The sequence below is a fragment of the Sphaerodactylus townsendi genome, linkage group LG03 (genome assembly GCF_021028975.2).
Source record: "Sphaerodactylus townsendi isolate TG3544 linkage group LG03, MPM_Stown_v2.3, whole genome shotgun sequence".
Taxonomy (NCBI): Eukaryota; Metazoa; Chordata; class Lepidosauria; order Squamata; family Sphaerodactylidae; genus Sphaerodactylus; species Sphaerodactylus townsendi.
The window spans coordinates 159,711,986-159,739,806 of record NC_059427.1 but is presented as its reverse complement, the minus strand read 5'-3'; the positions used below and the strand labels follow the sequence as shown (position 1 = coordinate 159,739,806).

Here is a 27,821-nt window from a genome sequence, read left to right as displayed (position 1 = left end):
ATCATCATCATCATCATCATCATCATCATCATCATCATCATCATCATCATCATCATCATCATCATCATCATCATCATCATCATCATCATCATCATCATGTCATTCAACGTTTTAATATTTTGGTAAATGAGTTCCATTAATCCATTACAGAGATTTCTATAAGAATACTTTGGGAATTTTTTCTATCTAAAAGATATTATTTTTTAATTTTAATTTCATTTAAACTTGATACACTTGCTTGGTTTTGCAGTTCTCAGAACAGTGAATATGTCTTCAGAAATAACATACCTTCACTGCAAAAATATTATAAAATAAACATGCAGAATGGAGAAAAAAAGATATTCATCCCATTGTTCATTTGCAAATCTATCCACACAAAATCAACCCCTTACCTCTTAAGTGTTCAGTTTCAATAAGTTTAATGAATAGAAGATTGTTTGTCCCGGAATAGATCTGGTCTAGAGGGACAAGCAGTAAAAAGGAAAGTGAAACCTTTTGAGCAGAATGCTCCACAAGTCTTGGGACTTTTGTGTGTCTAGACTGATATTATTCTCTCCTTGGAGGAGAAAACCTATAAAGGTAGCAGGCCATAAAACAGACCCAGTTTTGGAAAATATTTAATGAAGTTCTTCTGTCTATGGATAAGGTAGGCATGACGCAGACAACAAAAAATGCAAAGTCTGGTAGCCCAAATGAAACTACAGAGAATTCACAGTAATTTTATAATTATTTATCTATGCATTTCTAATTGTTTAACCAAATCAGTAATTTTTTATATAGCCATAAAACTAATCTGAAAAGTTATTATTCTAAAAATGAAACCTTCATCTTGGTCGATTCCGTACAGCAAATGTACAACGGGTTGCAGTCGTGATAAAGGAATCCTTTTCCTGTTTTCCCGTTCACATGCAAGCTATGCAGGCAGTTCTCACAGGTTCCCGAGAGTAGGTTACTAATTATTTGTGTGTGCCGAGAGGGGGTTACTAATGGGTGATTTTGCCACGTGATTTTTGCCTTAGTTACGCCCCTCCTCTCAGCAGTAGTGTGCAGAACTTGAAGCAGTCTAGCAGGAGGTGCATCGGTGTGCGTGGTAGCCTGTGCCTGCGTGCATTCGTTTTCTGCCTAAGGACTGGCGCAGCGGCTGCGTCCTTGCCACAGCCCCACCCAGGAATGCCCCGCCACCAGATTGCCTGGCCATGCCCCCACTGTGCCCCGCCCAGCCCCATTGGCGCTATGCCACAGTTTGAATCCCACCGCCATGGGAACCTGTTACTAAAATTTTTGGATCCCACCACTGGATATAGGGGAAAGTGAGGAGGCCTCCACAAGGCCTTGCAGGTTCTCCCCTGTTCAACTGGCCCAATAGACTCCACTGCATAACTTGGCTTTAGTTTTCTTGGGTAGAAGCTGCCAGGGGGACAGGAAGAGGGAAAGTTGAAGTTGCTGAAGCGGAGTGGGTGGATAAAGGCAGTTTGGCTGTTGGGTGGGAAGGAAGAAGGAAGCAGATGAAGGGGAGAGACTGTAGGGGCTACCAGGGAATGGAAAGAAAAAATAGTGGGGGGATGTTAGATAAGATGCCCCCCATAAGTCCTTGCAGGTTTCCCACTTCTGAACCTCCAAACCCAATCTATTTCTGCAAATAGGTCCTTAATGGCTGGAGTTGAGCAGGAATAACATATGTTTTAAGGAAGTCACAATAGTTTATTGAAGGCTTTCAAGGCCGGATTCAACGGGTTGTGGGCTTTCCGGGCTGTGTGGCCGTGGTCTGGTGTTACACATAACAGGCTTCTCTCTGTGATACACTTCTGAAGATGCCAGCCACAGATGCAGGCGAAACGTTAGGGACAAGATCTACCAGACCACGGCCACACAGCCCGGAAAAACCACACCAATCACAATAGTTTATTTGCATTTGTGTTTGAAGCTGCTGCTATTAAAAGCTGTCATTTGCAACATTTGGACATAATGTTTGACCGTACTGCCCAGATCCCTCTCCCCAGCGTGTTTGGTTCTATGGACAGTGGGTCACGTTTGACCAAGCTTCTCTCTTGCAACCTTGCATGGTTGTTCTCATTTTGCTCTTCCTGTGCTCCTTCTTTCTCTGCAGCAGTGCCCTGGAGGCTGCCCTGGCCGAATGCACCGAAGCCCTGGACTGCTTCCTGCATAACCAGTTCAGTGAGAGCTTAGAGATGCTGCAGCCCAGGTATGTGGAGGGGGAGACCAGGTGCAGGCCTCGGCCTCCCCGGCCAGTAACAAGAAATCTTGTACGTCTTCTGTGTTAAACCCTCCCAACTCGCACAGACTGTGATCAATGAGGCATATCAATGAGGCAAATATGTCAGAAGGAGGAAAGGTATGAACAGGAGTGGTGTTGCCAACACCAGCTTGGAAAATTCCAGTTGCACTCGCTCAAGGACACAGGTAAGGGGGGGGGTGTCCTCTGGTTCAAACTCTCCCCCAATTAAATGTCCGAAGCTCTGCCTCTGTTTGTGGTTTTTTGTATTTTTTAAATTTGCTTTGGTTTTTGGCCTCCAGGGGACAGTTTTTAGGCTAGCAGCACCACAATTTCAGGGATTTGTTGGGAGACTCTCCTGATGATACCACCCAGGTTTAGTGAGATTTGGTTCAGTGGGTCCAAAGTTATGGACTCCCAAAGGGGGTGCCCCATCCCCCATTGTTTCCAATGGGAGGTAATAGAAGATGGAGCCACACCTTTGAGGGCCCATAACTTTGGACCCCTTGAACCAAACTTCACCAAACCTGGGTGGTATCATCAGGAGAGTCTCCTAAAGATACCCTGAAAGTTTGGTGCTGGTAGCTTAACAATTGCACCCCTGACAGTAGGCACCCCCCAAATTTCCCCAAATTCTCCTTTTAAATCCACCCTCTTCGGCATGGATTTAAAGGGAGAATCTGAGGTCCCCAGTTTAAACATTGAAAGTGATGCTGTTTCAGGGTGGGGGAGAATCCACCCCCAAACCGAATTGCTTTCAATGTTGTTTTAACCGGGGACCCCAGATTCTCCCTTTAAAGTGGATTTAAAAGGAGAATCTGGGCTCCCTAGTTTAAACACCATTGAAAGTGATGCCGTTTGGGGGTGGATTCCAGCATCACAGCGGCCGCTGGGGGTGGTGGTGGTGGGAGGTGCAAAACTGGGCTCCATTTTGCACTGGGCTCCATTTTCCCTAGCTACACCTTTGCCCGGAGGGGAGGGCAGAAGGTACTGCTGGCTGCCGGCTGGGAGCCCAGCTGGTAGGGAGCGGGGCCGCTGGGGCAGGGGAGTCTACCATCCCTGGCACTGAGGCTGGGGGCAGGGGTTGGGGAGGCATGGCCCCACCCCCAGGGGCAGGTGGGGACGTGGCCCCCCCCAGCCCCCCCATAAAAATTCTATACCTGCTTCACTGCACTGGCTCCCAGTGGAACACCGGATCACCTTCAAGGCCCTATGAGGCCTGGAGCCCTCATATCTCAGGGACCGTCTCTCCCCCTATGTCCCTATTTGGCGATTCTCCCTATGTCCCTATTCAGGCCCTCTGATCTGCGGAGGCAAATTTACTGGTGGTCCCCGGCTCCTCAATGATACAACTGGCCTCCCCCCGGCCAGGGCCTTTACTGCTTTGGCCCCTGCCTGGTGGAACACTCTCCCTCTGGCCATCAGGGCCCTGTGGGATCTTGGACAGTTCTGCAGGGCTTGGAAAACGGAGTTGTTCCACCGGACTTTTGGGGAGGCTGGTCGTTGATGTGCCGCCCCTGACAGCCCTTGTATACTGTCATATCTAGTTGCTGCTACTGATGCGCCCAGTCCCCTCCTGGAAGTGGAGGAGGGAGATTTTTAGCCACCTGTTGTCGTGCTTTTGCTATCTGTTCCTGTAGTGTTAAATTATTCTGCTTTTATTATTACACTGTAATTGTATGTTTTAAGTGTATTTTATCTGTTGTAAACCAGCCAGAGCCCTTCGAGGATGGGCAGCATAGTTAGTTAGTTAGTTAGTTAGTTAGTTAGTTAGTTAGTTAGTTAGTTAGTTAAATTCCTGGAGATTTGGGAGCAGTACCTGGGGAGGGTGGAGCTTGGGAGGTCAGGGGGATTGTGGTGCCACAGAGTCCTCTCTCTAAAGCTGTCGTTTTCTCCAGAGGAGAGGTCTTTGTGGCCTGGAGATGAGATTGCCAACTCCAGGTCTGGAAATACCTGGAAAATTGAGAGTGGAGCCTGGGTGGGTGGGTTTAAGAAGGGAGTTAGAATTGAGAGTGGAGCCTGGGAAGGTGGGCTTAAGAAGGGAGGGAGAATTGAGAGTGGAGCCTGGGTGGGTGGGTTTAAGAAGGGAGTTAGAATTGAGAGTGGAGCCTGGGTGGGTGGGCTTAAGAAAAGAGGGAGAATTGGGGGTGGAGCCTGGGTGGGTGTGTTTAAGAAGGGAGTTAGAATTGAGAGTGGAGCCTGGGTGGGTGGGCTTAAGAAGGGAGGGAGAATTGAGAGTGGAGACTGGGTGGGTGGGTTTAAGAAGGGAGGGAGAATTGAGAGTGGAGCCTGGGTGGGTGGGTTTAAGAAGGGAGGGAGAATTGAGAGTGGAGCCTGGGAGGGTGGGTTTAAGAAGGGAGGGAGAATTGAGAGTGGAGACTGGGAGGGAGGGTTTAAGAAGGGAGGGAGAATTGAGAGTGGAGCCTGGGAGGGAGGGTTTAAGAAGGGAGGAAGAATTGAGAGTGGAGCCTGGGAGGGTGGGTTTAAGAAGGGTAGGATATAATTCAAGAGTGTTTGTTGTGGGGGAGGGAGGGAAAGGAGTTTGTAAGCCCCTTTGAGTCTCCTTCAGGAGAGAAAGGGGGGATATAAATCCAACTCTTCTTCTTCAACTCTTCTTCATGTCATACACAACTGGGGGCCTTGTATTCTTATTCTGGAATCCCAGTTCCAATTGCATTTTTATTGGGTGTTTTAGGGTGTCTAACTGGGTTTCTACTTTTTGTAATCTGCCTTGAGCCTCAGTGAGAAAGGCAGGGTATACATGAAATAAATAAAGATAAGTACAAAATTAGATTTACTTACTTTAGCAGAGAGTGTTTTAGTCAAAATATGCAACTTTCTACTATGGAAGTTGGCCATGTTGCAATATATCCCCCCTCCCTGCAAAAAAACAAAAACAAAACACATCAGGTTGACCATCATTTATTTACTCTTCCCCATAGAACTAAGTACCCTGCCAGGTTCCCTAGGGAGGCACTAGAGAATGTCTTCCAGACAGATGAAGAAGGGTTAAGAACATAATAACATAAGAACTAGCCTGTTGGATCAGTCCAGAGTCCATCTAGTCCAGTACTCTGCTACTCGCAGTGGCCCACCAGGTGCCTTTGGAAGCTCACATGCAGGATGTGAAAGCAAGGGCCGTCTGCTGCTGCTGCTCCTGAGCACCTGGTCTCTAAGGCATTTGCAATCTGAGATCAAGGAGGATCAAGATTGGTAGCCATATATTGACTTCTCCTCCATAAATCTGTCCAAGCCCCTTTTAAAGCTATCCAGGTTAGTGGCCATCACCACCTCCTGTGGCAGCATATTCCAAACACCAATCACACGTTGTGTGAAGAAGTGTTTCCTTTTATTAGTCCTAATTCTTCCCCCCAGCATTTTCAATCAATGCCCCCTGGTTCTAGTATTGTGAGAAAGAGAGAAAAATTTCTCTCTGTCAACATTTTCTACCCCACAAAATTCAGGTTGCAGTGGGAGTTTCTTCTCACCTACCAGAAGCCACCCCCAGGCCACATCCAGAAGGAGGAGGGAAATTTCTGGCATAGGATGTTTCCATTGGAAGCCAAGAACAAATCCTAATCATGAGCTTTTCCACACAATTCTTTTAAAACGTTCTAGGGTGGAAAATAAAACATTTCCTCCATCGAGTTCCTCATTGTCCTTACCCAAAACGTTCTATTTCCAACCTCAAAATGTTTTAAATGAAACCCCTTTTAAGATGATTCTTTGACTGAAATGTTTTGAAAACATCTTCAGTTGCTGTGCGATCTCTTGACTACATTTCCCAGGCTTCTCTGCACTTCCTCCTCAGTGCCATTTTCTGAGCTCACTCAGTTCCCCCTCGCCTGTTTATCTGCAGCATTTCCCTGTTTGTTGTTTTATTTATGGGGGGAGGCAATCTCCAAAGCATCGAGTATACGAGGAGTAGAGAATGCAGCACGAGGTTGTGAATCTTTGGCCCTTTCCGCACAAATCTCCTACAACGTTTATAAAACATTTTCAGCCCCCCCCCCCCCCTCTTGTTGTTTACACTCATCCCCTCAACACAATTCCTGGCCGCCATTTTGTTGTTTCCCCCTCTTTTTTTGTTTTAGTTCTGTGTTGAATGCTTTAATGCTTCACAGACTTGTGCTGCATTCTCTACTCCTTGTATACTTGATGTTTTGAAGATCTGCCCCCTATAAATAAAAGAACAAACAGGGAAATGCTGCAAGTAAACAACTCACCTCTCAGCTCCCAGGCATCCAGATGTGGAATTTGTTAAGGTGCTGCAGCAGACCTCCAAGGGAGGTCTAGCTACTTGCTAGATTTCTCCAAGGGAGGTCTAGCTACTTGCTAGATTTCTGGAGTCTACAATTCATCCTAAACTCCTCATCCCCACCCCAGCTGATTATATTAGCTTGAAAAACCTAAGAGGTCAGTTATTTCATTTTGCATAGCTGAAGATCAAATAAGGAAGTAGTTCTATTTACAGTTGCACGTCTGTGGAAACAGAGGCATAGCTGGGCAAAGCTGCGCCCAGGACAGCCTCTGCATTTTCTGCCCCCCCCAACCCCCGCGCCAGCCCCGCACCACCACTTACCTTATCCTGTATGATGGTGAGTGAGGGTGGCTGCAGCACCCATGGGGGTACAGAAAATGCAGAGGCCGCCATCCTTCCCCCCTCTGCCCCATGGACAGCATGCTCTGGTGGGGCAGAGGGGGATTTCCCTGCTAAGTGCTGCCGGCTCCCACAGAGTGAGAGCCGGAGGTACCAAGCAGGGCAACACAGTCCTTTCATTGGCCACGGGTGTCAGCTCGCCCGATTTCTCCTTTTGCACCGCTGTTATTTTGTGGGATGAGCGGTGTCCTTTTGTTACCCAAATTAGTGGTCTGCTACCAAGTGAATTATTGTGGGGAATTTTCATTTAACCCAAAGGGCGGGTGGGGTGTAACAGCGAGATCTCCCCACCAATTTATACCAAGATCCTTCTATAGGAGTTTGGACGTTTGGAATATTGAGAACCATTTTGACAATAAAAGAGTTTTTATACTGAGTCTTCAAGAGAAATAATAAAAGATTATTACAATCATCTTAGAGGGATTAATTCATACAGAATCGAAGAAAATGATGTGTTGAATGGGGTTTGGAAAAGGAATAGTGATACTATCAGCGTAATATATGACCTATCCAAAAGTCAAGAAGCAACAGAGCTATGTGTGACCAGCGCACATAAGCTTGAAGGGGAGAGTGACGTTGGGTGAGAGCAGTGGAACCGCACAGGTGCGAGTCATTCTTATTTGAAGGGGAAAAAATGTAGCTGAAGTGATGCTGAACAATGCGTAGATTTCACGAGAACAATAGTTGTGTATTCTCATGAATACAGAATGTTCCATCAACTGTTTGTTCCCAGGAATTGATGGCCAGTTTCATTAGCCTTGATGAAAAGACACATGAAGCAGGTCATGAGTTTGTTAGAGTGTAATAGGAGACTCATGAGGTACATAGCAATGTATACCATTAAAGGGGTGTGTGTGTGGGGGGGGGTTGGGTTGGGTTAATGTTCTTTTTTTAAATTAATTTTTATTGTATCATTTGAATATTCCATTTTATATTAATACACTTCTTCATTCGTTTTCAAACAATACATTTTCCCCTTTTTCCCCTCCCCCCTGTATTTTCTTCATAGTTTTGTCAAACAAACAGCAGTAAGTTCATTCTTTGTAATCTCTTCTCCCATATCTCCTCATTGACTCCAGCTTCTTTCATCCAGTCCGCATATATAGTCCATATCTTCAAAATTTCGCTCTGTTTATCTTGCCACAGTTTATTTTTTTGTTATTATTTTGAAAATGTCCAGTGTCACTTGTTCCCAGATATATTCCAACCATTTCTGGATTGTCCATTTTTTCTTTTCTTTCCAGCCTAAAGCTATTGTTGCATGTGCTGCTTTGATCATTATTTTATACATATAGCTATATATTTTTATCTACCCTTCTATCCTCCATTACACCCATGAATATTAAATCATTATTTATCCCAATATTAATCTTCACCAGTTTCTCGATATATAACATTACAGTTGTCCAAAATTTTTTCACTTCTGGGTTAATGTTCTATGTCAGCCCTCCTTAACTGTCAAGCATCTGTCCAAACTCCACTTCTCTCTGATGTTGTCAAGTGAGACCACACATAGCCTTGTAGAGAGGTATAGCCATTATTGTGTACAGTTGTGGGCGCCACAATTCAAGAAGGATATTGACAAGCTGGAACGGGTCCAGAGGAGGGCGACCAAAATGATAAAAGGTCTGGAGTCCATGCCCTGTGACAGTGGTGGCGAACCTTTGGCACTCCAGATGTTGTGGACTACAATTCCCATCAGCCCCATCCCATCTCCAATTGGCCATGCTGGCAGGGGCTGATGGGAATTGTAGTCCATAACATCTGGAGTGCCAAAGGTTCGTCACCATGGCCCTATGAGGAGAGACTTAGGGAGCTGGGGATGTTTACAGTGGTGGGATTCAGCAGGTTCGCACCACTTCGGCAGAACCAGTTGTTAAAATGGTGCTTGTAAACAACCAGTTGTTAATGTATTGATGAAGACTTTCACGGCTGGATTCAACTGGTTGTGGTGGGTACAGATTTCCCTCTGTGATATACCTCTGAAGACACCAGCCACAGATACAGGCGAAACGTTAGGAACAAGATCCACCAGACATTGGCCACACAGTCCGGAAAACCCACCACAACCAACCAGTTGTTAATTTGTTGGAATCCCACCACCAGAACCAGTTGTTAAATTATTTGAATCCCACCACTGGATGTTTAGTCTGGAGAAGAAAAAGTTAAGAGGTGACATGATAGCCACGTTTAGATATTTGAAGGGATGTCATGTCGGGGAGCAAGCAAGCTTGTTTTCTGTTGCTCCAGAGACTAGGACCATGAGTAACGGGTTTAAGATGCAGGAAAAGAGATTCCACCTCTCTATTGTACCTCTCTATTCTGCATTAGTTAGACCTCACCTGGAATACTGTGTACAATTCTGGATACCGCAGTTCAAGAAGGATATTGACAAGCTGGAACAGGTCCAGAGGAGGGCGACCAAAATGGTCAAAGGTCTGGGATCCATGCCTTACGAAGAGAGTCTTAGGGAGCTGGGGATGTTTAGTTTGGTGAAGAGAAGGTTAAAAGGTGACATGATAGCGATGTTTAGATATTTGAAGGGATGTTGGTGAGGGAGCAAGCTTGTTTTCTGCTGCTCCAGAGACTAGGACCAGGAATAATAGGCTCAAGGTGAAGGAAAAGAGATTCCACCTGAACATCAGGAAAAACATCCTGACAGTCAGGGCTGTTCAGCAGTGGAACGCACTACCTCGGAGGGTGGTGGAGTCTCCTTCTTGGGAGGTTTTTGGAAGAGAGGGGGGATGGCCATCTGTCAGGAGTGCTTTGATGATGTGTTCCTGCATTGCAGGGGGTTGGATTTGATGGCCCTTGAGGTCTCTTCCAAGATTCTATTATTATAATCACAACTTAGGATCATGGGAGTTATCTGACCCACTAACACATTGCTGGAGTTCAGTGGAGTTCAGTCACTGTGATGCTGGCTTGTAACATCACAGTGATCCCTCAGCCAGGCTGGCCCCCGGAGCTGTTTTCACTGGCTAGACTTCTGCGTAGGAGGTTAAGAGCTCGTGTATCTAATCTGGAGGAACTGGGTTTGATTCCCAGCTCTGCCGCTTGAGTTGTGGAGGCTTATCTGGGGAATTCAGATTACCCTGCACACTCCCACACACGCCAGCTGGGTGACCTTGGGCTAGTCACAGCTTCTCGGAGCTCTCTCAGCCTCACCTATCTCACAGGGTGTTTGTTGTGAGGGGGGAAGGGCAAGGAGATTTTCAGCCCCTTTGAGTCTCCTGCAGGAGAGAAAGGGGGGATATAAATCCAAACTCCTCCTCCTCCTCCTCCTCCTCCTCCTCCTCCTCCTCCTCCTCCTCCTCCTCCTCCTCCTCTTCTTCTTCTTCTTCTTCTTCTTCTTCTTCTTCTTTATATTGTAGCTCCGATCCCTTTATTAAAATGTCCTCCTTTTGCAAACTCATGAAGAAGTGCATGAGCCTTCCTGAGCACATCAGGCTGGCCATCCCTAAGAGAGAATGCCCATGAATGGGCTATTACTGATCGTGCCCGTTTGCAGGATGGCACCCTATGAAGATACTGCTGAAAAGCAACTAACAGTCTGGAGAGCTTATTGGTGGACTATAGGGTTTTTAATTGACTTTGTTGAAACAGTATGGTTAATTATTGTGTGTTTACATTGATGTGATTCAAAAATATTGTTTTATGTATTGTCAAAGCCTTTCATGGTCAGAATCACTAGAATGTTGTGGGTTGTATGGGTTGTATGGTCGTGTTTCAGTAGTATTTTTGCCTGACATTTCGCCTGCATCCACAGATGCAGGCGAAACATCAGGAGAAAATAGTACAGTGGAATCTTGGATTTTGCCGATAATCCGCCGGGTGATTATTGCCGAAATCCGAAATCAGCGATTTCTGAAACTGCTCTGTTTGCGCATGCGCAAACAACGTAGCAAATTGGGTAAATTACACAATTTACGCCGGCGAAATCCGAGACTGCTGACGAAATCCGAGATGTTCTAATGGCCAGCGGCGATTGGCGAAAACCGAAACCAGCGATTTCCGAAGGTGCCGATTTCTGAGGTTCCACTGTACTGGAACATGGCCATACAACCCTGAAAAAAACACAACATTCTAAATGTTGGGGTGCTGTGTGGTTTCTGGGCTAATTCTCAACATTGTTTTGTTGTTTTGCATTAGCTGCTTTGAACTTAGGGAAAGCCCTGCGCAAGTGCCTGAAGTGCTATGCAGAGCGGAAGATAGATGGTGTGCTGTTTTGTTTTCATGTGCAAGTCGGCAAATCACTGCTCATGAACCCTCCTTGTGAGTGGGTAGTGGCAGGCAAAGTCCTGATCAAAGGCAGAGGATGAAAATGGGAGAAAGAAAAGAGCATTCTGTTGTTCCTGGAAGCGAGAGAACATTTAATACTGTTGCCATGGTTCCGCACAATAGAGAAAAAAACATTAAAAGCATGCAAATTTGCATCCTGGTTTGGTTTGGTCTTTTCAGAAGGCCTTTGACTGGGATATGTTTAATGCCTGGATTGATTTAGGCTTACCATATATGCTTGCATATAAGTCAACTTTTTCAGCACATTTTTGTGCTGAAAAAGCCCCCCTCGACTTATATGCGAGTGAGGTGTATTTTGAAAAATATTTTAGGGTTTTTACTTTGTTGGCCTCCAGGGGGCGCAGTTTTTAGGCTAGACTGCTTCAAGTTCTGCGTGCTACTGCTGAGAGGAGGGGCGTAACTAAGGCAAAAATCACGTGGCAAAATCACCAATTAGTAACCCCCTCTCGGCACACACAAATAATTAGTAACCTACTCTCGGGAACCTGTGAGAACCTGCTGGATCCCACCTCTGATTTAATTTGTTTTAAATGATGAGAACATCATTGAAAATTGTTGCTATGGCTTCATATGATTGTTAGGTGGCACAGCTGACATCAAACAGGGTCCAGGTTTCTGTCATGATAATGGGTTTTCTCTACTTTCAGTTTCCAGCCGCCTTTGTACTCCAGGGGTAGGGAACCTGCGGCTCTCCAGATGTTCAGGAACTACAATTCCCATCAGCCCCTACCAGCATGGCCAATTGGCCATGCTGACAGAGGCTGATGGGAATTGTAGTTCCTGAACATCTGGAGAGCCGCAGGTTCCCTACCCCTGCAACCTGTAGTAATGTGGATTGCACCCAAGCACCAGTTGGGCTGACAGCCCTTCTGATGGTCTTGAGAACTAACGGCTTTCACATTCCTGTTCTATAATGTCTCACTTTGATATTTCTGGGGAAGGAAAGGGGGTCACCTTGGTGGCATAAAAAGGGCTTGAGAAGTCTGGCTTCTTCTAAGGCCCTAGTGGTGAACCTTTGGCACTCCAGATGTTATGGACTACAATTCCCATTAGCCCCTGTCAGCATGGCCAATTGTAGGGGCTGATGGGAATTGTAGTCCATAACATCTGGAGTGCCAAAAGTTCGCCACCACTGCTCTAAGGCCATGCTGTCGTCTGTCAATAAAGGCTTTTGATTGAAATCACTGAGTCCAGTGTTGGCTACAGATCTGGGGCTTGACAATGATGTAGAAAGACGCTAAAAGCAGACTTCCCCTCAGTATTCTTCCATAACTACGTTAAGCTGTGGAATGTAGATATCAACCAGCATCTTCAGCGAAACAAAGCTGGTTTGGACCCACATTTATTTCTTATCTAAGAAGAGCCCTGCTGGATCAGTGAGGGCCTGTCTCGTTTAGCATTTTCATACAATGGCCAAGCCGTTCCTCTGGACATCCAACTACAGGGCATAGAAGCCAAGGCCTTCCTTGATCATGTCTCCTGGCATTAGGATTTGGAGGTTGACTACCTCTGAACATGGAAGTTCCATTTGGTCATCATAGCTACTGTTACTGCGCTGCTCTGGGTAACACTTTCCTTACTCAGAAGTGTCCCGCTCTCGGCAGCGCCCAGGAACCCAAGCAAGACCCGACACGGCTCGGATAAATAAAAGTGATTTATTGAGATGCTGACCTAATGTCAGCACCTCCGTTCCACACGACAACTGCGCTGCCTAGCAGCCTTACAACCCCTTAAGTACACTTTCTCCCGTCGGGAGCCCGGGAGAATGAAAGACAACCCACCACCATTCATTAACAGAATTCAAAACAACCAATCATTCATTTGCAACATGCAGGAACCAATCAGGGTCCGATAGGCATCCCCTCCTTGAGTTTCGCGCCAGAGTAGGGCGAGGCGATGATGCGTCCACTGGCGGGAAAACACAAAGGCTTCCCCAGATGTCCGAAGTCAGGAAGCGGAGAGAGATGACGAAAACCTCCTTATCTGCCGCTGACGGGATTAGGCAGGGCGAGGCGCTTCAGCTGAGGTCTCCTTTTGTCCGCGTGTATCAGGAACCTTTACACGTGAATAGGATGGGCCCAGGTGGAGCAAAGATGGCTTTCTGCCTTGGGCCAAGGAGGTTCCATACAGTCATAAATACAAAGAAAACTTACAAATCCTATCTTCCTATCTAATACAGTTGGTTTCTACCTAGCTAACACAGAGAATAAGACAACTTTAACCTTTAATTCGAACGCAATCCAGAAGTGGGGGAATTTCACTTCTGGCTCCGCTATCACTAGTAGCCACTGATAAATTTCTCCTCCAATCACATCATCAAGTTCTTTGTCTCAGTGAGGCAGATCGTCCAGGGCTGGAGGTAGAAAGTGGGCCTTCCCAGTAGCAGGTATTGTCTTTAGGAAGGGAGCAACAGGCTATTTTGCAAGGCAGATATGGGTGAAGGCAAGTCCAGACAAGATTTCTGTCTTTGTGGGTACACCAGTCAAGGATTGGCAGGATTGTTACCGCTGCTGCCCTTTGCATAATTTCACAAATCTCTTTACTATCTATATTCTAGACTGAAATCTCCAAAACTCTTAAGCCTTTCTTCATAGGAAAAGAGCCACAACCCCTTAATCTGTAATTTTCCCAATGTCTGTTTTGATAGCCTGAAGGGCACACAGTATTCCAAATGAGGCTGCACCATCGAATCTGTGCAAGGGTGTTCTAAATATTGGCATTTATACTTTCAGTCTCTCTCATCACTTCCAGCATAGCGTTTGCCTTTTACACTGTTGCTGCGCCCTGGATCAACGTTTTTGTGGAGCGGTCCACTCCAACCCAAAGGTCTCTTTCCCTCTGGGTTACTAGCTGGGGTATACAGTTTCAGCTAGGGGTCTGCCACTTGCGGCTCTCCAGATGTTCACGGACAATTCCCATCAGCCCCTGCCACCATGGCCAATTGCAGTCCATGAACATCTGGAGAGCCGCAGGTTGCAGACCCCTGACTAGGGGATTCTTTGCTTGGCCAAGGACAACCCAAAATCTTTTAACAACTCTTAATCTTTTCCAGCTTCATCAAAAAGACTCCCTTAGTTTGCAGCTGGGAATCTTTCCCTGCCCTGAAGATGAAATTCCAACATATTGGGATCAAACTGTTTAAAAAGCGCATGAAAAACGTTCCTGGTACATAGACTTCTGTAGGGTGGCAGTGGATGAGAAGAGCCATCTCCCCGACCATACATTGCTGGATTCTGTTTCTTTAATAATTTCTTTCGTACCTTCTGCTGGGGCGGCTTGGAGACAAGCAAGGCAAAGAAAGGGCTGAAGTGTGGGATCTTGGCAAAGTCTTGGGTTCAAATTCCCCTTCAGCATTGTTTTTCAGACTCAAAGGCATTGATTACAAAAAGGACATTATCTTTCACACGTCTCTTAGGAGCAAATCCTTTCTGTCTGATCTGCATGAATGAATTTCATTATATGTCTCAATCTTTTCACCATTATTGACGTGAAAGGTTTGTAACCCACATTTAATAGCGAGATAGGTCTTTATGATTGCAGCTGTGATTTCCCACTTTGTGAATCAATGTTGTATCAGCATTTTGCCACAAAGGTGGTCATGCTTTTTTACACCCTGCTGTTCCCTACCTTTAAGGAGTCTCAAAGCGGCGTGTGAACTCCTTTCCCTTCTTCTCCCCACAACAAACACCTTGTGAGGTAAGTGGGGCTGAGAGAACTCAGAGAGAACTGTGACTACCCCAAGGTCACCCAGGAGAAATGTAGGAGTGGGGAAACAAATCCAGTTGACCAAATAAGAGTCTGCCACTCATGTAGAGGAGTGGGGAATTGAACCCGGTTCTCCAAATTAGAGTTCACTGCTCTTAAGCACTACACTAGTGAGATTGAATTCTCTTCTAGACATTTATAATATTCCACTGTGAGTCCGCCTAGTCCTGGTGCTTTACCTTTTTAAAATTCCTTAATAGTTTGTGATATTTCTTAAATTATGATGGTTTTCTTTAGTAATTCTCTATGCTTGGATGAACTTTTCAGTAGGTATTATTTTTATATATTTGTCCACGACATTGTCCGATAAACTTTCTTTTCTATATAATTCACCAGAGAAGCGAACGAATTGCTCTTAAATCCACACTCATCATTGAAGTTTCCTGGTGGCTGTGAGCCAGTCAGTCACTCTCTCTTAGCCAAATCTACCTCGCAGGGACGTTATGAGGATAAAGCGGAACCTGATGTCTGCTGCCCTGCGCTCTTTGGTGGAAGGGTGGGGCATGCATTGTTTCCTTCTGCCACGTGTTCCTGTTGATCTCTTTGGCAGGACTGGAGAAAGCATGTACCACGCCTTGATCTACGCCACTATTCTTGAGATGCAAGCCATGATGACCTTTGAGCAAGAGGACATTGCCCACGCAGGCCACACCATGAAAGCGGCCCAGGAAATCTGCCAGAGGTGGGCCACGCTGGCGGGGGGGTGGGGGGAACCAACCCTGTTTCTGCTGTTGCGACGTGGGCCTCCTGTCCATGTTGTGGCTGAATATGTAGGAGTGAGATGATTTCTGTTCCCTAAAACCTGACTTGGAGGGAGTGTTGTGGGTGCTCCTTCCCTGCCTGCCTGCCTGCCTGCCTGCCTGCCTGCCTGCCTGCCTGCCTGCCTGCCTGCCTGCCTGCCTGCCTGCCTGCCTGCCTGCCTGCCTGCCTGCCTGCCTCCCTCCCTCCCTCCCTCCCTCCCTCCCTCCCTTCCTTCCTTCCTTCCTTCCTTCCTTCCTTCCTTCCTTCCTTCCTTCCTTCCTTCCTTCCTTCCTTCCTTCCTTCCTTCCTTCCTTCCTTCCTTCCTTCCTTCCTTCCTTCCTTCCTTCCTTCCTTCCTTCCTTCCTTCCTTCCTTCCTTCCTTCCTGTGACCCCCCAACTTGTGGTGACCCTATCACGTTTTCAAGGGTAGAGAGGTTCAGGATGGTTTTCCATTGCATGCCTCTACAGAGCAACCTTGGACTTCCTTGGTAGTCTCCCATCCATGAACTAACTGGGACCCACTCTACTTGGCTTCTATCTGATAAGATCAGCCTAGCCTAGGCCATCCAGGTCAAGAGAAGAGGTAGACAGAGGTGGCTTGCCCCTGCATAGTGAGCCTGGACTTCCTGGGTGGTCACCTATCCACATTCCAAAACCAGGGTCAACTCTGCTTAGCTCAGGGTCGTTCAAATTGTACCTTGGTTGTTGCTGGTTTTCTGGGCTGTGTGGCCATGGTCTGGTAGATCTTGTTCCTAACATTTCGCCTGCATCTGTGGCTGGCATCTTCAGAGGTGTATCACAGATGCAGGCGAAATGTTAGGAACAAGATCCACCAGACCACGGCCACCCAGCCCGGAAAACTCACCACAACCAGTTGAATCCGGCCGTGAAAGCCTTCGACAATGAATTGTACCTTGCTTCATTTGGTGGTGAGCCAGCCATTCTTTCCTCTTCTGCATTAGCCCAGTAAGACGGGTGTAGGGTTGATCAGATGAAGTTAGATTATAAGCAGTGGTGGGATCCAAAAATGTTAGTAACAGGTTCCCATGGGGGTGGGATTCAAACTGTGGCGTAGCGCCAATGGGGCTGGGCAGGGCACGACGGGGGCGTGGCCAGGCAATCTGGGGGGCGGGGCATTCCTGGGCGGGGCTGTGGCAAGGACGCAGCCGCTGTTCCGGTCCTTGGGCAGGAAACGAATGCACTCAGGCGCAGGCTGCCACGCACGCCGCTGCACCTCCTGCTAGACTGCTTCCAGTTCTGCGCGCTACTGCTGAGAGGAGGGGCGTAACTAAGGCAAAAATCATGTGGCAAAATCACCAATTAGTCACCCCCTCTCGGCACACACAAATAATTAGTAACCTACTCTTGGGAACCTGTGAGAACCTGCTGGATCCCACCTCTGATTATAAGGAAATGTTTGGTTACGCAGGGTAGGGTATGATGTTGTCTTTCTCCCTCTTTCAACATGCTGAATGGCTGTGGTGGCAAAATCTGGCTTGGTTCTCGGCCACGTTTGGGGAAATGTTTGCCGTGGGATCAACACGATTCCCAGGAAGCTGGAACGGCTGGGCAGGGAGAACATGAACAGAGAGGCTTGGCGGAGGACAGTGGGAGGAAGCTCCGTGGTGTTTGTTGGGGCTGTGGAAAGATAATGTACAATGTTCTTCCAGGCAAGGCGGAGGTAGGAAGAACGTAGGTAGAACAAGGTCTGATGGTGCTTCTGCTTCTGGTTCTCCTGACAGGTTCCGCAGGAAAAATATTACGTCTGGCACCTTCTCCGGTCGGATGGGCGGAGATACCTGCACAGAGGGTGAGAGTGCTGGGAACTGGGACCATTGAATGGGGCCTGATCCTTCACAGCCCCATTTGGATGGCTGCTCTTGTCAACAGGATTCTGGAGCCTGTGGACTTTGGTCTCAGCAGTTGTTACGTTGCCGTCTTATTTCAGAACGAGCACTGGAATATTTGTTATGTCTCATCTAGGGGGTCGGTCTCCTGTGTTGATTTTGGCGGGGGCAGGTAGTCAGAGGCCTCCTTTAGTGGGTCCGGGGTGGTGGGCAGTGGTGGGATCCAAAAATTTTAGTAACAGGTTCCCATGGTGGTTGGGATTCAAACAGTGGTGTAGCGCCAATGGGGCTGGGCGGGGCACGACAGGGGCGTGGCCGGGCATTCTGGGGGCGGGGCATTAATAATTTCTCTGTTACTGTAAAAAACTCTTACTGTAAAAAAAAAGTTCCTAATTTCCAGCTGGTATCTTTCTGTCCGTAATTTAAACTCATTATGGCAAGTCCTATCGTCTACTGCCAACAGAAACAACTACTTCTCCTCTAATTGACAGCCTGTCAAATACTTAATACTTTCAAATACTTAATTTTGTTTCTAGAAATCAAAAGAAGGATACTTTCCTTAAACAAGGAACTTTACCATAGTTCTAAAACATGTTTTTAAAACAGCCCAACAGGGAGAATTATCCCGTTTTCTACCTTCGCTAACCAGCCACATAGGAAACAACAGGACTTGATGATTTTTGGACCTAATGGAATTTCTAACGGAAAAGCAGACCCAATTAGTAGCCCCCTCTCCGCACACACAAATAATTAGTAACCCACTCTCGGGAACTGGTGAGAACCTGCTGGATCCCACCTCTGGTGGTGGGCCTTGCCACAAAAATTGCTGCTACTGGAGGTGGACCCAGCCGCGAGAAATGGACGCTGCATTTTAGCGTCAGTCGCATCGTGAAGATCCCTGTGTTGAATGGGCAGCTGATGCCAAAAGCAACGTTTTTAAAACTCTGCACGTCCACTCTTTCCAGTGGCCAGTCAGAAGGCTTGCTGGGCAGAAGCCCCACCTAGACCCATCCCCTTTTTAAAAACACTTGACAGGTGCCAGCAAGCGTGTCAGTGGGTGCCACATTGAGGACCGCTTATCCAGGAGATGTTGGATGGGTGGGTGCAAGGAGGTGCTGGAGGCCTGGCCGAGGGGAGTGCGGTTGGGAGTAACATGCTATCTCCTGACACACATCTGTCTCTTTCCTGTGGCAGAAGAGTTGCACGCAGAAGTGTGCTACGCTGAATGCTTGTTGCACCGGGCGGCTCTCACCTTCCTCCAGGTAAGAGGAACTCCTTTCCCTTAGGGATGTAAGCAGGACTCCCGTTCTTTTTTGCCCGTGGTCCTGAAAAGGGTTATTTTGGGGCTGACCCAAATATAGCAATGAGGCAGAAGGCATTTTGCCGCTTGCCATGTCTCGGGAACTGGCTGGTTATAAAAGGGAATTTGTGATGCTCTGTTCTCTCGCATTGCCAGTGATGAACCTTCAAAGACACATGTATGCACACACACGCACTCTACATATATGCAGCCACATGTGAGACTTGCCTGTTGGGATTTCTGAACAGTGGCCGAATCCCCACCGTCTCACCCCATATCAATTCAATTCAATTTCAATAAGCCTATATTGGCATACAGAACATACAATATAAATACACTTAAAATTACTAGATAAAACTTCACACTGGATCATAAGTTCAGTTCGCAAACCTCAGCCAGAAACTTTGCCACTGCGAGACAACAGTCAAGGTCATTACAGTTTAAGAGCTCTTAAACTCACTCCATATGTCCCAAGTCGCACCCTCCGCTCAGCAGAGGCCAATTTGCTGGTGGTCCCCTGCCCCTCCATGATGTGGCTAGCCTCCACGCGGGCCAGGGCATTTACTGCCCTGGCCCCTGCCTGGTGGAACGCTCTTCCCCCAGCGGTTAGGGCCCTGCGGGACCTTGGAGAGTTCCGCAGGGCCTGCAAAACTGTGTTGTTCCACCGGGCTTTTGGGGGGGCCAGCCGCTGAGCCCGCTCCCTTTTTGCTGCCCTGCACACTGGCTATATATTTGACCATCTGCCAGCCCCCTCCCTCCCAGGGTGTGATCACTGGGGTTTGATGCCAGATGTCTTTATTATTAATCACTTATTGAAAGTTACTGATGCTATAGTTTTAAGGTTTTGTATATTTTAAATGGGGTTATTCGATTTGTTTTATTGTGTTCTTTGTTGTTGTACACCGCCCCGAGCCCTCCGGGGGTAGGGCAGTTTATCAAATCGAATAAATAAATAAATATATAAATATGGATACATCCAGGTTTCAAAAGAGACAGTACCTTTTCATCTCACATTCTCCCTTCCCACTCCACTGAAGACCTCGGTTTCTATCAAGGATTCAAGTAATGTGGATTCAAGTAACATTCCCCTCAGACACACGATCCACTCAGCGGTCATGTTCTTCCTTGTCCCGATTGGCTGTCGTGTTGTGTTGGGGTGGGACCTTTTTTTAATTTTTTTGCGTGCAGTCACGTGGTGATGTCATTATGCCCCAACGTGGTGGCGCTGGGCATTTTCATTGGCTATTCGGTCAGAGCAGGAACATTACTCCTCCCCTAATTAAAAATTCATAATTCTTATTTTTGCTTTAATGTTCCAATGTGGGTACACATGAACAATATTTGGTGAACGTCTGGACGTGTGCATGTTTGCACGTCCGCTCATGCCCATTCATCCACATGTCCTAATTTCCACGTGGCTACATCCAGCACGGCAAAAAAAAAAGGCTGTGCGCGCATCGTGCACCGCCCACTGCGTGCTGATTGGCTGGAAAACCGTTGCATCACTCCCAACAGGACGAAAACAAATGCATATTCGACTCCTGTCTCTCTCCTCGGATCCAGGCTTGGCATGTGTTTTTTGAAAAGGTTCACATGGGTCAATTCCCCACTCACAATTAGATGCGTGCTCCTCACTCCAAATATCCAGTTTCCTGCAGAACTCCCCACTTCACCAGCGCCGAATGCACATTCATCCTGTTTCTGGCGTTCCCCCTTCCCCCCAGCATGTGTTATTTTAAAACCTGGAAGAAAGTAGACCTTTTCGAAAAACGCGTGGGAAATCTGGAGCAGTGGGGAAGTGGGGTGTGTGTGTGTGAATCCAGATTCAAACTACCCACCCTTGCGAGTGACGTGGAGCCTCCCATCCAATCAGGACGCAGTGGGCTGTGCGCGATGTGTGTGCAGCCTTTTTTAAAATTTTGCGGACTGGAGATCCATGTGGATACGAAGCAACATGGGCCGGTTTTGACTGAGTGACTGAGTTGAAGGCAATACAGAGCAGTGCTACACGTTGTATCCACATGGATCCGACTACAAGGAGGTGCACGGAAATAGGGCTTTGTTTTAATTGCCCGTTTCTTCGTATCTGCGTAGAGTTGTTCTGCGCATGCTCGCGCAGACGTGGATCCGTCAGTTTGAAAGTAAAAAAATTCCTGCCCCAGCACAACATAAGAACATAAGAACATAAGAACAAGCCAGCTGGATCAGACCAAAGTCCATCTAGTCCAGCTCTCTGCTACTCGCAGTGGCCCACCAGGTGCCTTTGGGAGCTCACATGTAGGATGTGAACGCAATGGCCTTCTGCGGCTGTTGCTCCCGATCACCTGGTCTGTTAAGGCATTTGCAATCTCAGATCAAAGAGAATCAAGATTGGTAGAGAATCAACGCAGCAGCCAATCAGGATAGCCCCTGAGGGGATTACCCGTTTGATCCGCTGACAGTGGGAACTCCTGCATGGCTGCTGCGTTTCTGGGAACAAGGGGGCAGAAGCTGCAGTGGGGACCATGAAACCGTGTTCAAAAGATCCTGAATCTTACCAAACCGGTTTGTATCTACTTTCGTTTTTGAAGTGGGGAATCGACCATTCATGCAGGTCCGGGAAAAACCCGTGCTGAGGGGTGGAATTAGCGACAGAACCAGGATGAAGACGGGTTCGGCATGTAAGCGGTGGGGAGCCCTTGCTCAAACTGTGTTTTTTGGCATGAATAATACGTGTTTTATTGACCGTAGGAATTCGGCCAGTATATTCAGAGAGATACTTAAGAAGAAGAGTTTGGATTTATATCCCCCCTTTCTCTCCTGTAGGAGACTCAAAGGGGCTTACAATCTCCTTGCCCTTCCCCCCTCACAACAAACACCTTGTGAGGTGGGTGAGGCTGAGAGAGCTCCGAAAAGCTGTGACTAGCCCAAGGTCACCCAGCTGGTGTGTGTGGGAGTGCCCAGGCTAATCTGAATTCCCCAGATAAGCCTCCACAGCTCAGGCGGCAGAGCTGGGAATCAAACCCGTTCCTCCAGATTAGATACACGAGCTCTTAACCTCCTACGCCACTGCTGCTCCTTACTTAAGTACTTAAGAAAAGCGCAGTGGCAAAATAAAGATATGCAGAGATACTGAGTTTGCTTTTTGTGTAAAGGGGATGGGGCGGTATATAAATACGATAATAAATAAATAAATAAATAAATAAGAATGTTTACTAGCTTAAAAAAGAGAAAAAGGTTACATGGATATAAAACAAGAAATGCTGTACTAGCCAATACACAGTTAAGACTACATTTTGCTTTCTGTCTAGCCTCGTGGCTAGCGTGTGCAATACACTCCAGTGCGAGAGTTCTAACAAAGGAAGTCAGGTAACTTTATAACCTTTGATAAACAGTGCTTGCTAACATGTCAGCAATGGTGATTTACTGACCAATGGCTGATCAATAGACTGGGTCATAAAACAGTGACCTCACAACCTTGTTTACATACAAACAGTTAACCTTTTAGTATCTGAGTCGTGACAGACACTTGCAAATGCCAACATTGCCAAACGGGTTGACTGTGGTGAGTGACAGCTGAGCTCAGAGAGGAAAGTAAGAGAACAGAGCCCTGAACAGATTTGCTCAGAATCCTTTTAACTCCTCAGTGGGACTTGCTCTCCGGAACATGTTCTTTGGAGGCACTGCAAGTAAAGAAAAACGGCTCATTTTCCAGTAGCCTTTCATCATGTGTCATGGCCTGTGATGTGCTTCATGGCCAAAGCCTGAGAGATTTGTCAGGCTTTGGAGAATGTACTTCAGGTGGACTTGGATATATTTAAATCTGGACTGTGTTTTTCTGCAGCATTTCCACTGAGGTTTGGGGTTTGCAGAAATGCATTTCATTATATATTCTGTGATCATGTTTGAAGAACATCTTTTTTTTCTTTGCTAGTGGAAAGGATTTAATCGCCACAAATCTTTGGAAACTGTCTCCCCCTCCCCGTGGTCTTAATTGTATTTGTTTGTTTGTTTGTTTGTTTATTTGTTTGTTTGTTTATTTATTTATGGGATTTTTATACCGCCCAACCCCCGAAGGGCTCTGGGCGGTGCACAACACAGATTCCACATACAAAATATACAGACAAAAACCCCATTAAATTAAAATTTAGATTTAAATTTAAAATTTTTAAAACACAGCGGTAGATTCAATAAAAATGGCATCAGCAATAACTCCTAATTAAACTCCACTCCCAAAAGAGGGGGGAAACGGGACAAGAATAAAGTCCCCTAGATGACAGGGGACTGTAAACCAACCAAGAGGGAATAGAAGGCACCTTGACTCAGCTGTCTGTGGACACTCCGAAAGATCCGGTGGAACAACTCAGTCTTACGAGGTCTCTTGAGAATTCACTCAAGATCCCAGCAGGGTCCGAACAGCTTGAGGAGGGTGTTCCACCAGGCAGGGCCAAGGCTGAAAAAGGCCCTGGCACTCGAGTGGGAGAGCCAGCCACATCATTGAGGGGCCAGGGAACCACTAGGGGAATGAGTTGGCCTCTGCTAAACGCAGAGGCCGAGTGGGGACATATGGGGTAATGCGGTCCCGAAGATACGAGGGTCCCAGGCTGCGTAAGGCCTTAAAGGTCAGTACCCACACCTTGAAGATGATGAAAATGATTTGAAAACAGATGAAAATGATTTGAAAACAGTCACATTGATAACGGCAGTTTGCGAGGAGAGTCGGGCTGGAGCAGGAGACAAAGAGATCTCTTGGGCTGCTTCCTTTCCTCTCTGAAATTCGCAGGGGCCTCAAAGGAGAGTGAACTGTGATGGATTCTTTGCATTAAGCCATCCCACACGCAAACCAGCAGCATTTAGATCAAAGGCCCCCAAGTGGTGCCTGCCAAGACCTGCGTTTTTAGGAAACAGTCACAGCCAGGCAGAAGTTGTGTTTGGCTCTGATTGGTTGTGCAAATTAAAAAGGCAATCTAGTTAAACAGATTTTCTGCCTTAAATATTGAAGAGCTACTATGAGAGTGGTGCGTCACCTTGCTCCCTGGAATTTTGTGGAAGCCTCCTGTGGAAACCATTTTGTTGTTGCGCACATCATCCTGTGTCAGAATCTGAAAGGTGCCCAAGAGGTTGGGGACCTCTGATTTAGATAAATGAAAAATGAAGAACTGAGGGTCCCCTCTTTGCTCAGGGACTTTCTAACTTCCCTCCTTACAGGATGAAAATATGGTGAATTTCATAAAAGGGGGGATCAAAGTACGTAGCAGCTACCTCATCTACAGGTGAGTAATGCGTTCAAGGTGCAAGAAAAGAGATTCCACTCAAACATGAGGAAGAACTTCCTGACCGACAGAGATATTTGACAGTGGAATACGCTGCCTTGGGTGGTGGAGTCTCCTTCTTCAAAGGTTTTTAAGCAGAAGCTGGATGGCCACCTGACAGGAGTGCTTTGATTGCGTGTTCCTGCATTGCAGGAGGTTGGACTTGATGGTCCTGGAGCCTCTTCCAACTCTATGTTGCTATGATTCTAAGAGGCATAGATGGCATGTCAAAAGAGCTGCCTGTGACTCACAGGCCACTGAGTATCACTGGGTTAGGTATTTGGCTTGAAGCCAGGAGAGGAGACCTGTAAAGGCTGCAAGAGTTGTGAACTTGGGCCTCTTGGTGCTTTCTCTCGCTTCAGCTGAATTAAGGGGTGACAGGCTTGTATCTGGGATTTCCTAACTTCCCTTGCTTTTCACAGGGAACTCAACAGTTTCGTTCAAACTCATCAACTGCTAGCCAGCTCAGTCCGTCCCCATTTGGAGGGGGGCATTGCACTGGGCATTGGTGCCTTCAACTTGGTAAGTTATCACGTATTTCTGCTAACAGTCATCTGGACAGTAATGGATTGAAATCAGGAGCAGCAGTGGCGTAGGAGGTTAAGAGCTCATGTATCTAATCTGGAGGAATGGGGTTTGATTCCCAGCTCTGCCGCCTGAGCTGTGGAGGCTTATCTGGGGAATTCAGATTAGCCTGGGCACTCCCACACACACCAGCTGGGTGACCTTGGGCTAGTCACAGCTTCTCGGAGCTCTCTCAGCCCCACCTACCTCACAGGGTGTTTGTTGTGAGGGGGGAAGGGCAAGGAGATTGTAAGCCCCTTTGAGTCTCCTGCAGGAGAGAAAGGTGGGATATAAATCCAAACTCTTCTTCTTCTTCTTCATCTGGTTTTTAGCCTCACTCCTTGAGTGGCAGGTCAGGAGTACAGCCGCATATTACTATTTTTTTTAATTGGCTCTATTAGGGACCCCATCTCCCCTGTGCTGCGCCAGCTGTATTGCTCCCAGTGGAATACAGGATCACCTTCAAGGTGTTGGTTTTGACCTTTAAGGCCCTTTGCGACCTGGTGTCCTCATACCTTAGGGACCGTCTCTCCCCTTATGTCCCTACTCAGATTACAGAGGCAAATTTGCTGGTGGTCCCTGGCCCCTCAGTGATGTGACTAGCCTCTACCCGGGCCAGGGCCTTTACCTCCCTGGCCCCTGCCTGGTGGAACGGTCTCCCTCCAGCCATCAGGGTCCTGCAGGACCCTGGAGAGTTGTTTTACTGGGCTTTGTAGGGGGCTGGTCACTGATTGCCCCCCCTCCACCCCCCCCCACACCATCATAACTGGCTGTTGTTGTATTGCACCCAGTCCCCTCCCAGGGGGGTAGGAGGTTTCTTCAAGTTGCCATCTGATGTTAGGTTTTCTGTTTTGTTCTGATGTTGAATTTAATTATTTTGGTTTTAATTTTTCTATTGTAATTATATCTTTTTAGTGGTTTTTTCTTCTGTACACCGCCCAGAGTCCTTCGGGGGTGGACGGTAAAACAAATCAAATAAATAAATAAATAAACAAACAAACAAACAAATAAAATTGGTATCCTGCTTTTCTGCCCTCACAAGAGCCACCAAAGCAGCCAAACAATGTAAAACATGCAGGATAAAACAACATTTTAAAGACACTGCTTAAGAGCAACCCCTCCCTAACACACACCATTAAAACGATAAAAAGAATTACAGTGGAACCTCGGTTTTCATTGCCTTTGGTTTTCATCGGTTTCGGTTTTCATCGATTTTTCAGTGAAAAATTTGCCTTGGTTTCCATTGATTTGCAGTCAGGTGCAGGGGTTTGTGGAGAAAAATCACCCGGGCAAAGCTGTCGCAGGCCGTGTCTGCAACTTGTTTAATGACAACGTTTTGCCCCATTTCAGACAAATCTTAAAGAGGCATCAGAAACAAGACCTCTTTGGACAGCTTTCTGGTGCGACATTGGTCCACTGGCTCTGAAGCTGGTCCTAGTGTTATTGTTTGTTACTGTTTTCAGCATGAAACACTATGTTTATTCACCAAAAATGTATTTTTGGTATGTTTTTTGGAGTGCCTAGAACAGATTAATTGGATTTACATTGATTCCTATGGAAAGGTTTGCCTCGGTTTTCAGCGGTTTCAGTTTTCATCGATTCTTTTCGGACGGATTACCAACGAAAACCAAGGTTCTGCTGTATAATATACACTAATATAAAAACAGCAATGAAAGCATTGATTAAGAAGGAGGGATCACTGAAGGAGATGGGTGAATCTCCCTGGAGAGTGCCAGAGCTTTGGTGCCCTGATCTGGAAAACCCTTTCTGGGTTGCTTCCCACCTAATCTCAGGAAGTGGAGGAACCCAAAATAGGGCCTCAAAAGATGGCCGTAGTGGTTGGGCAAACGCATGAGGGAGAAGTCTGTCACAGACTGAGCAAAGACTGGTGCTGAACAATTGTGTGAAAATGTATCGTTGAAGGCTTTCACAGCCGGAATCACTGGTGTGTTGTGGGTTTTCTGGGTTGTATGGCCGTGTTCCAGTAGCATTTTCTCCCAACTTTTTGCCTTCATCTGTAGCTGGCATCTTCAGAGGATCTTCGGCATGGAACACAGCCATACAACCTTGAAACCCCACAACACCCCAATCGTGTGAAAAATATCCTCATTTGCCAGCAAGAAGGAGACTTAGGGAAAGAGCAGCATGACAAGCTATGCTAAGAGATTTCCAGGGTTTGCTGATGATTTGCAAACGGGGAGCATTCCAGGTTGCTGCTTTCATTTTCTGTGTCCAGGAAAATTGGTTCCTCATTTTCTGTATCCCTGGGGCATCCTGAGAGACAGAGAGGGAAGGGGCTGCTTTTCACTCCAACCCTTCTGTAGCCCAGTTTGTGTTCTAGCTGCCCTCTCAGCTGTGGATTATTTTTCCTTTTTGGAGAAAGAGAGAATCATGTGCAGGTCAGCAGACAGACTTTGTTCTGGCAATGCTTCGCACAAGGCAGCCCACCCAGAAGATGAATAGAAGCTGCCTGAGACTCAGGCCTCAGCATCCATTAACCTTTGGCTTTAACATCAGGTTTACATGGGCCAAGTGTACAGGCGGTGTCTCCTCCTCCTCCCATTATTAGCCTGTTGCTTAATTTGCTACTCTTCATTGCTGACAGGGGCATTAGGGATCAGCTTTGATTGGAAAAGTGGTTGCTTCCACACTGAGGTTTTGATGTGGTTTGGCATCCAAAGCAGAGCAGCCCCCCCCCCTTTGGCATGTCCATATGATATAATCAACTCATCCTCTGGTTTGTTTGTTTGTTTATTCTCTCTCTCTCTCTCTCTCTCTCTCTCTCTCTCACACACACACACACACACACACACACACACACACACACACACACACACACACACACACAGTGGTACCTCGAAAATTGCTGATAATCTGTCCGGAGATTATCGGCGATTTCCGGAAACGACGTATTTCAAGGGATTGATCAGCTTTCGTTTGCGCATTTTCGCATCGGAGAACGCCGCTTATGCGCATGCTAAAGTTCTTTAGCGAAGATCATGCAACGGCATTTGGGTATGCGCAACAGCATTTGCGTACCCTCGGCGGCTGCCGAAAATCGAAGCGGCTGACGATTTTCGAGTGCGGAAATCGGCGCCTGGCAATCGTCGATTACTGA

General features: G+C 46.9%; 1 protein-coding gene across 1 annotated transcript; it reads left to right on the top strand.

Annotated features, from left to right (window-relative positions):
• Positions 1-96: 96 nt before the first annotated feature.
• Positions 97-27,821, top strand: LOC125427957 (tetratricopeptide repeat protein 39A-like). The gene is made up of 8 exons (XM_048487525.1): positions 97-122; positions 2,108-2,203; positions 15,511-15,642; positions 17,444-17,511; positions 18,743-18,810; positions 24,036-24,100; positions 24,562-24,661; positions 27,732-27,821. The coding sequence occupies exons 1-8, from the start codon at positions 97-99 to the stop codon at positions 27,819-27,821; spliced, it is 645 nt and encodes a 214-aa protein (XP_048343482.1).